Genomic DNA, 10694 nt, shown 5'->3' on the forward strand with positions numbered 1-10694 from the left:
GCCAGTGGGGAAGTGAGACACAATCCTGTTTTCTCCCTGCGTTGGCGCCTCCCTGAGAGACCCATATTCTGCCAAGACAGCTTCTTCCTTTTCGCTTTGGCCAAAAACTGTGGTTTGAGAACCTCCGCAGGATACTTTGTCCAGAGAACATGCCCTCATAGTCTCAGATTCTGCCCTCAAGCCTGTCCTTGGTGGCAATGCAGTCTGGCATTTTCAAACTGAGCAGAAACCCCTGGTTGCCAGGGGAGATGACCTGGGTCCATGAGGACACCTTAGCACAGGGCCACTGTAACATAAGAAACAGACTGGGCGGCTTATCCAACAGAAACAAATTTTCTCACAGGACTGAAAGCTGGAAGTCTAAGATCGAGGTGTTGGCTGGTTTTGTTTCTCCTAAGGGGTCTCTCCTTGGCCAAGGGCTGCACTGTAGGTGAGACCACACATGGCCTTTCTCTGTGTGTGCTCACCGCAAATTTCTCAGCCTGTTTTATATTAAACCAGCTCTACTTGATTTGGGCACCCACTCCGTATGGCCTTGGTTACCTTAATTACTTCCTTCAATGCGTTTGCTCCAAACACAGTCACGCTGTGGCTGGGCTTTACCACATAATATTGAGGGGACACAGTTACATCCATATCAAGGGGTGAGGGCAGAACCAGAGGCTCAGATTCCAGGACAGCTGACTTTCCAGATGATGTGCATCCATTCCATTTTCTCAACTCCTACCACATGCTGGATTAGGTCTAGGGGTTCAGGGTGCTCAGTGGACATGGGAGGAATGTTCAGCACACTTTTGAGGATGATGTTTTCTGAGAATGAGCAGGAACAAAGAAGCAGAAATATTCTTTCTACTGGCTGGTTTCCTACATGGGCACAAAATGTCTCTGCAGTCACAGGCATCCCATATCCACGACAAACCCCGGGGATGGAGAGGCGGTCCCTCCCTGACCACTGAGCAGGAATCCTGTTTTCAAGGAAACCAGACCCAGTAACACACACCATTTTACTTCTTCATATGTTAATTAGGAACTATGTGTTTTAAACCACTACTCTAATATAGAAGTGCAGGAGGGGAGTGCATTATCACTGTAAGTGAGAACACTCTGTGTCCCATAGAGCATGCGTGCTGTTAGATGTGAGAACATCATTCCAGGAGACATGAACCCAATGCTCAAGCTGGCACAGAGCTCTGAACTAGAACAACAGAAGAAAAAACCATAGAAAAATCATTTGAACTTTGTCAAGTTTTAAATTGCATGCTCATTGAGAGACAATGTTAACAGAATGGCAACAGAGCCACAGACTGTTTGCAAATCACATATCTGAAAGAAAAAAAACTGTCACGCAAAGCACCGCTGATCAGGTTATCCAAAGATGCTCCACCAAAGATGATATACAGATGACAAGTAAGCGCATGGAAGAATGTTCAGCCTCAGAAGATCTCAGTGAAATGCAGATTGAAACCACAATGAAAAGGCACTACATCTCTTGAGAATGGCTAAAGTTAACACGACCGACCATGCCAAGTGCAGACAAGGACGTGGCACAGTTAGATCCTTGTGTCCTTCTGGTTGGGATGAAAATGATTAGATCACTTTAAAGAATGGTTCTATTCTTTCTAAAAAATTAAACATATACTTGTTAGCATGTCCCACTATTGTATATCACAAAGAAATGTACACATACTGTATGTGCTTACAATAAGTCCCCCACAAATATTTATAGCAGCTTTATTTATAATAGCCAGTTACTGTAAATGTCCCCCATGTCTCTCAGTAGACAATAGTTTCAATAAACTATGCTCTATCCATAGAGTGGGTACTTTTAGTCTAATGACTTATGGATAGTTGATAAAGTGTAGATTAAATATAAGGACAAACATTGTAACCTTACACTTCATTTTGATGCCTGGACATCATTAGTGACCTACAAAAATGAATGTCTCAACACAAAATTACACTGAGGGGATCTATTGATTCTACTGCACTGGGTAGTGGCATCAGAATGACCCAATTTCACAAACCAGAGCCCTTCCAGGAGAGCTGGGTGGTGTGAAATGGGCTGCAGGATGTGCATTCTGAGACCAGCAGGGGGCGCTGGTGGACTGCGCCTGAGGCTCAGGGTTCTGGGCCAGGCAGGCTAGGAGAGTTCTCTACTGGCTCACTTGGGCAGGCAGTGTCCTCACTGCAGTGTGACTTGCCTGCCCCTGTGGCCCTGGGAAGGCCCAGGGGGCTGTGACTCACACACTTACCTCATATCTCAGCCCCTCCCCTCATGGATTCAATTGTCCAGGCCTGATTTCCAGCTCAAAATAGATAGAAAATCACACAACACTTTAATCTTCTATCAAACAACTAATTAAGCTGCAAACAGAATGAAATACATATAGATACAAAATGGTAAAAAATGCTTGGAAAACTTCATTTTGATATCATCCAAAGAATGCAAGTGATTATGAATAATACTAAAATTTAATATGAATACAGTATGACATTAATGTATTATTAAAGTTCCACCACTTAAAGGAGTCTGGATTGTATTTATTATTTGATGTGTAGCGTTTCTGGCAATTGGTGTATTTTTACCAATTATTGAGGGATATTATATTAGGTTTTAGTAAATATAAATAATCTTTATAATACAGCTCCAGTCCCAGTACTAGGGAACGCCTGCCCACTGAGCAGATCTGAACAGTCTCATCACTGACGACTATGTACACCTGGGTGGTCAGCGTGGGAGAATATGCCCAATACAATGTGTCATTGGGCACTGTAAGTTTAAACAAGAGATGCCACTAGTCCCATTAGAATGATAACCCTCAATACAAGGATGACAGCAAATGCTACCCAGGATGTGGGCAGCAGGAACTCTAACTCATTCTGCTGGGAGTTCAAAGTCGCATAGCTACTTTTGTGACCCTATGTCAGTTCCATACAAAAATAAACACACTTTTATATGATACAATTCCTGGGTGTTTACTTATATCAGTTATTTGTGTCCAAACAAACAATGCACAAGAAGTTGTAGCTTCTTTATTCATGCTTATTATAACTTAAGGAAGCAACTGCTATGTCCTTTAATAAGTGAATGAATTAGCAAATTCTTGTCCATTTATACAATGGAATATGATTGGAAATATAAATAATAATTTATCAGGACACAGAAAAACATGAATGAATGTAACACACGCATATTATTAAGTGAAGTGAGCCAATCTGAGAAGACTGGAACCGTGAGGGGGCCAGATCAGGGTCAGGATAAGGGTAGGAGCACCGAGACCCAGCTGTCACCTGAGGCTGCCATGTCTCCTACATCCACCCGAAGGAGCGCGTGCCCCCAGTTCCTGGGCTGTGAGTCCCCTCCCTGCCTCTGCAGGTTCCCTGTGTCATCCTTGGGCTGAAGCCCTCCCACTCCTCTAGTTTCCTCATATCAGCTGGATCTTAGCTCTGTAAAAGGAGCCTAAGAAAAAGGAAGATTGCACAGCCTCCAGAAAGAGGAAGATTTGCATAGACTCCCCCCTCTGTGTCAGGGGGACATATAAGAAGTGTAAAGGCTCAGGCCTGGCTCTGGGGTCAGGAAGCAGAGTCTGGGGCGTCTGCACCATGGATTGGGCTCCACTCCTCCTCGCCCTCCTGGCTCACTGTACAGGTGGAGCCTGAGGGAATTCTGGGAGGGCACCTGTTTGTCACCTGGGAGGATGACCTGTCCCCCCTCCCTGGGAAAGGGGTCTGTTCTGTCCTCCCTGATCTCTGTGTTGCTCCCTCCTTGCAGGGTCCTGGGCCCAGTTTGTGCTGACTCAGCTCTACTCTGTTTCGGGGTCTCCTGGACAGAAAGAAACCATCTCCTGTACCCACAGCAGCGGCAACATTGGTGACTACTATGTGTCCTGGTACCAGCATCACCCGGGCAGTACCCCCACCACTGTCATCTATGAATTTAACAAGAGACCCTCCGGGGTTCCGGATCGGTTCTCCGGGTCCACCCATAGCTCTTCCAACACTGCCTCCCTGACCATCTCCGGGTTGCAGCCCGAGGGTGAGGCCGACTACTACTGTCAGTCTTATGATTATGATAGCAGCTATAAGCACACAGTGCTCCAGACTCAGGGGAAGTGATTCCAAAACTCCCCAGAGCCTCCCCGTCCTGGGTCTGCCCTCACCGTCTGCACCATGGAGAGGAATTCCTTTCTGTCCCCTGCTGGAAAGTTTGTGTTGAGATTGTTGATCTCTGAGTCCTTCTCTTTTTTCTTTTCCAGATTATTCCCACATCTTGATGATGATTGCCTATTTCCATTGCATTCACTTCATGGAGGTGATTTAGTTCAAAACAGGGTTTCTGACCCTCTGGAGATCGGGTCATCGCCTGTGGAGAGGGTCTTCTGTACACGTGAGACATAGAAACATTCTTTGGGCTCCATGACTACATTGCTAGTAGTTCCCTGTTCTCTAAGTAATGACCCAGAAATACAGCTTCAGACATTTCCAAATGTCCTCTAAGGAAGCCTAATCATCTGGTATGAGAACCACTGTGTTAAAAGGACATGCTCTCAGCTATTGGGACACCTTTGACTTTCAGTTCTGTTTGGGCCATTCAGCTGGACGGAGACTAGATGTGTTATCTCTCTGTGCTTTCCGTGTTCCCGTCTGTTAGACAGGACAGTTACACACACTCACATGAGGTCAGAGAGCCTGTGGCCCAATCACATGGAATCTCCTACCAACCAGAGAGCAGAGTACAATATTTGGCCAGACTACGTGTACAGTTCATATATTGAAACTTTATATAATGCACATAAAAATATAGCACATCTGTCTTTATATATTATTTTTTGGTGTATTTATCTTTTTTAGAGCATTTTTTAAATGTATCTATTAATTTTAGAGAGAAGAAAGAAAGACAGACAGAAAGACAGAAACATTGACCTTTTCCTGTGTGTGCCCTGACCAGGGATCAAACACACAAACTCTGCATGGGCCCTGGTTGGCAAACTGCGGCTCGTGAACCACATGCGGCTCTTTAGCCCCGTGAGTGTGGCTCTTCCACAAAATACCACATGCGGGCGCTACCTCGATAAGGAATGTACCTACCTATATAGTTTAAGTTTAAAAAATTTGTCTCTCTATCCCCAAAACTCAGAAACATTGATACGTAAAGACACATGCAGCCCCATGTTTATTGCAGCATTGTTCACAGTGGCCAGGACATGGAAACAACCAAAAAGCCCATCAATAGATGACTGGATAAAGAAGATGTGGCACATATACACTATGGAATACTACTCAGCCATAAGAAATGATGACATCGGAACATTTACAGCAAAATGGTGGGATCTTGATAACATGATACGAAGCGAAATAAGTAAATCAGAAAAAAAACAGGAACTGTATTATTCCATACGTAGGTGGGACATAATAGTGAAACTAAGAGACATTGATAAGAGTGTGGTGGTTATGGGGGGGAGGGGGGAATGGGAGAGGGATAGGGGGTGGGAGGGGCACAAAGAAAACAAGATAGAAGGTGACAGAGGACAATCTGACTTTGGGTGGTGGGTATGCAACATAATTGAACGACAAGATAACCTGGACTTGTTATCTTTGAATATATGTATCCTGATTTATTGATGTCACCCCATTAAAAAAATAAAATTATATAAAAAAAATAAATAAATAAAATAAATAAATAAATAAATAAAGGAATAAATAAAAAAAAAAAATTTGTCTCTCAAAAGAAATTTCAATCATTGTACTGTTGATATTTGGCTCTGTTGACTAATGAGTTTGCTGACCATAGCGGGACGACACTCTAAGCACCTGAGATATCCCATCAGGGCTGAAGAATTTTTCAAGCATGAGACACAGGATGAATAAAAACATGATAGTGCTTGTACTCTTGGTGTCCGTATTTTTCTGTGGGTCCGAAAAGAACAGAAAGCTGTTTAAATTTACCCTCTTCTCCCATTTCTGTAAATGTCGTGGATACACTTAAACACCAAGAAAGACAATGCAAATCCCTCCTTTTTTGAAGCGTTCCCTAGGCTACACGTTGTGAAGAAATGTGAGAGCCTCAATTCATCATACAGCGATCACCTGTAAGTTTAAATCAACCACACCTGTAATATGATGTCCCAGATGGATACACCCAGAGATGTTTTCACAGATTTCATCAGATGGTGTTTCTCTGGGGCAAATGCACTTCTTAAAACTTCAGAGGACACAAAACACAGAATTCAAAGCAGTGCATAGTCCTGAGGTCACCCCTCCTGGGGCTCTTTTAACTTCTCCATAATATACGTGTATAGATACACACTATAAAGACATTAAGATAGTAAGTCAATGATATACTTTTAAATTGATTTAGTATATTAATTTACAAAACAAGCCACATGTTTTTCTTTGGGATTGTTTTGTTCTCTATCCTGGAAGTTCTATGCAAAGTAGATGACAAAGAAGGGTCATATTTTGGAGGAGGGAACGCTGGTCATGGACAAACAGGAAGGAGCTGGAGAGGGAGGGAAGCCTTCATAGAACGGCTGCTCCCGGGAAGGGGGAGAGAAGGATGGGTAGGAAGAGCCTCAGAGCATAGCGCAGGTCTGGGGAAGTCTCAGGTGGGCAGGGAAGACTGAAAGTCTCCTGCGTGTGGGGTGCCCATGAAGACACTGCCTATAGCAGGAAAGGCTGGGCTTTAGGCACCTGCTGTGCCAAATTTGCCTGGCCCATCCTCGAGGCTGTGAGACTACAGGGTGTGTCGGCTCCCCAGTCAGCGTCTCCTGGAAGTCGTTCTGGGTGGTGCACTTCCCGGGCTGCTTAGATGGCCTGTGTTGCTGCATTCCACCCCCAGGACAGGGGCAGGGCCTCCTCCTCTCTGCCTTCTCCTCTAATTTGTCCCTACATCCATAAAGACACTGTCCTCCCTGCCCTAGCTGCAGACTTGGAGGGAAGGCTCTGTAAGACACCCACTGTCTTACTGGTTGACTCATCTGGGAGATGCCAGGAATCAGTCAGCCTGGTAGATCCTCTGGAGCCATCTGCACCCCCGCCTGTGCCCGGATCCTCCTGCTCCAGTGATCCAGGCTCTGGCCTGACCTTTTCCATGTCGCAAGTCTGACTCACAGGAGACATTCCTTACTTATCTGGATGTCCAGGCCACGCCCAGGCCCCATGCTCTGCGGAAACCTGATGCATGTGCCATCTCCTCTCCTATCTGCCCTGGAACTGTGAACATTCCTCACCTTCTATGCCTTCTTCTGTGAAGATCTGTTTCCCTTGGGTCTTTTATGTGAGAGGCAGTGAGATAGTGAAACAGATTCCTGCACACACCCTGAGGGGCATCCACTCTGAAACCAGTCTTGTGCCAATGCTCCAATCAACAGAGCTATTTTTAGCACCTGAGGCTGACTCTCAAACCATCCGAGCTATCCTCAGTGCCTGGCCCAATGCTTGAACCAGTCTATCTACTGGCTGGAAGAGGGGAAGAGAGTAGGGAGAGAGCGATTGGAAAAGAAGCAGATGGTGACTTCTCATATGTGCCCTGACTGGGAATCGAACTGGGATTGTCCATACACTGGGCCAAAGCTCTATCCACTGACCCAATTTGGACAGTGCCAAGATCTGTGTCCCCTTAATAAGCCTCTGTTCACACTCAGAACACAAAGTAATCCCTTCCACTGGGCCTCCACACCAATGGGACTCAATGTTTTATTGTTTGTTTATTAGTTGCTTTCTGTTTCCCTCTCTGTGTTCTCAGCTCCACAGCAGTCCTCTCCTGAGTCAAGATTCATGTGTGTCCGAATCAATGAAGGTCAAACCAGACCGAATTTGCATTGTCCCCTGTAGGGATGATTCTTAACCTGTTGAAAACAGAAGAATCAAGAACAGGTGAAGGCTAGATGTTGAAATAGCTTGAAAAATGAGCGGTTCGCCTGGCGACCAGCAGAGGGCACCACATGACCATCAATAGGGATTTCTGCTAAACAGGAGCTCCCTGCTGGGCAACACTCCAGTGAGTGGAGGCTCCAGGGCTGGGCCCTTTGCTGCCTACAGACTAGTGGACATGACTCCTCTGGGCCTGGCTGAGTGTCCTCCATGTGAACCCCTGTGAGCTCCCAGTCATGGTGAAACTAGTGCAGCAGGCTGACCTCCCTGTTCAAGGGCCCTAGACCCTGTCAGTGTACTGGGGGAGGGGCAGGGGATGGGGCATATTTGCATGAGCAGTCCCTCCTCTGTGAAGCCAGCTGGGAGGGGATAAGAGGCCTAGGCAGCCCTCTCCAGCTCTGTGGACTAAGGAGCAGCTGTGAGCACCATGGCCTGGACCCCTGTGCTCCTCGTCCTCCTGTCTCACTGCACAGGTGGGGACAGCACCCAGAGACCCAGAGCACCTGCACCCTGACCCTTCTATTCACTCTGATGTGTCTGTCTGCAGGTTCCCTGTCCCTGCCTGTGCTGACTCAGCCGCCCTCCCTCTCTGCCTCTCCAGGATCAACAGCGAGACTCCCCTGCACCCTGAGCAGCGACCTCAGTGTTGGTAAAAACATCTACTGGTACCAGCAGAAGCCAGGGAGCACTCCCTGTTTCTTTTTGTACTACTTCTCAGACTCAAGCAAGGAGCTGTGCCTGGGGTCCCCAACCGAGTCTCTGGATCCAAGGACACCTCAGCCAGTACAGCGTACTTGCTCATCTCTGGACTTAGCCTGCAGAGGCGGCGGACTATTACTGTGTGATCGGGCGCAGTGATGGTCCTCACAGTGACAACACAGGGAAGTGGGACATAAATGTCAGCCTGCTCAGAGTCTTGTTCATGACAGTTTAATAAGTTGCATATACACAATCTCTACATGGAAGTATTTCTGATTCACAATGTCTACTATTATTCATTCAATGTTTCAAATCCACAGGAAAAATAAAAACATTTCAAGGTGACAGTGAAATGTCTGGCTTTTAATGTGGTAAAACCAAAGACATTAAAGCTTCCTTTATTGTCTTGAAACAAATAAAATGAGCCTGTTCTAAGTCATTCTCCCCAGAGCTCAGGGACCACCCCAGCAGGTGGACTATCTTCCAAAACATAGACTGCCCATCAATGGGTCAGGGCAGAGACTTTTCTGTCCCTCCTCAGCTCCTGTGCTCAGGTATGGTCTAGGAGAACTGTGTCTCAGGGACCAGACACTAAGATATGAGACACTGTGTGAGGACACAGGCCCGGGAAGAATGGGAAAAGGAGAGAACCTCAGAATAGAAATAGAAGTCATAGGCCCTGGCCAGTTGGCTCAGTGGTAGAGCATCGGCCAGGCAAGCAGGAGTCCCGGGTTTGATTCCCAGCCAGGGCACACAGGAGAAGCGCCCATCTGCTTCTCCACCCCTCCCCCTCTCCTTCCTCTCTATCTCTCTCTTCCCCTCCCGCAACCAAGGCTCCACTGGAGCAAAGTTTGCTCGGGTGTTGAGGATGGCTCTGTGGCCTCTGCCTCAGGCGCTAGAATGGTTCTGATTGTGGCAGAACGAAGCCCCAAGATGGGCAGAGCATCGCCCCCTGGTGGGCATGCTGGGTGGATCCCGGTCGGGCGCATACGGGAGTCTGTCTGACTGCCTCCCCTTTCCAGCTCCGGAAAAATAAAAAAAAAAAAGAAGAAATAGAAGTCATAAAAAGAAATCCAATAAATATGTAGAAATGAAAATACAATAGATGTAATTTAAAAATAAAAGTCTCTGGAGGGATCAAGAATACATAATGTTTATTTATTGTCATATTTATTTGTGTGCTAATATGTTTATAAATTGAGGAAATTGTTCACACTAACCTAAATATTCTCTAGAGGACTTCACCAGGGGACGCTGTGTTTCTTCTTATAACTACAAGGCCTGAAACCAACTCAGATGGTCCTAACTAAATAAGCCCAGGGCTGATGCTCATGGCCTGAGTTAGAAGTGATAGACGGGCTTTCTGTTAAAGGGACAGCCATGCCAGCCTTCTCCTGAGAGTAAAGCTATTTGTGTAATGCACCACCAAACACCCTTTATGAAGAAAGCTAAGGAGAAAATTAAGACTCCCCAGAGGCAAACACCAGCTTCAGCTCAAGGAATCCTGGGAAATCTCTACCATGACCTGGACTCCTCTCCACCTCCTTCCTCACTCAGTGCCCAGGTTCACGGACATTTCAGAGAGCAGTCTTTTAATCGACATATCTGACTATACTTCATTCCTGACATGTTCTATTTTCATTTCATTTCATGATCCCTCTCTCAGTCTGTGGTGACTCAGGACCCCTCTCTGACTGTGTCCCCAGGAGGGACAGTCACTCTATCGTGTGGCTCTGGCACTGGAGCATGTACCAGCAGTGTGGTCACACTGGTTTCAGCAGGAATCTGGCATTCATTGATTTGTGATGCAAACAATAAGCAGTTCTGGACCCCTGACTGGTTCTCAGGGTCCCTCCTTGGCCACAGAGCTGTCATGACCACTTTGGGGCCTATTTGTAGGACAAGGCTTGAGCACTACTGCTGGGACTCTGTAGTAGTGATTGACACAGTCACAGAACCAGGAGAGCGACCGAGACACCACCTGCCCTTTGAAAACCTGGGCACAAACACTGTCATATGATATAAAATTACATGACCAGACAACTGAACAGCAGGGCAGCCAGAGTGTTGGCCATCCACAGATAGAAGGTATGGAGGTTGTTATTAATACAGCCTCGTGTGAC

General features: G+C 46.3%; 1 gene segment (V, D, J or C); it reads left to right on the top strand.

Moving 5' to 3' along the window:
* Positions 1-3570: 3570 nt before the first annotated feature.
* Positions 3571-4347, top strand: LOC136323201 (immunoglobulin lambda variable 6-57-like). The segment is given in 3 exon segments: positions 3571-3649; positions 3773-4036; positions 4257-4347. Coding segments are annotated over 3 exon segments (375 nt in total).
* Positions 4348-10694: the final 6347 nt, after the last annotated feature.

Source organism: Saccopteryx bilineata, chromosome 2 (genome assembly GCF_036850765.1).
Source record: "Saccopteryx bilineata isolate mSacBil1 chromosome 2, mSacBil1_pri_phased_curated, whole genome shotgun sequence".
In the NCBI taxonomy this organism is placed as follows: domain Eukaryota; kingdom Metazoa; phylum Chordata; class Mammalia; order Chiroptera; family Emballonuridae; genus Saccopteryx; species Saccopteryx bilineata.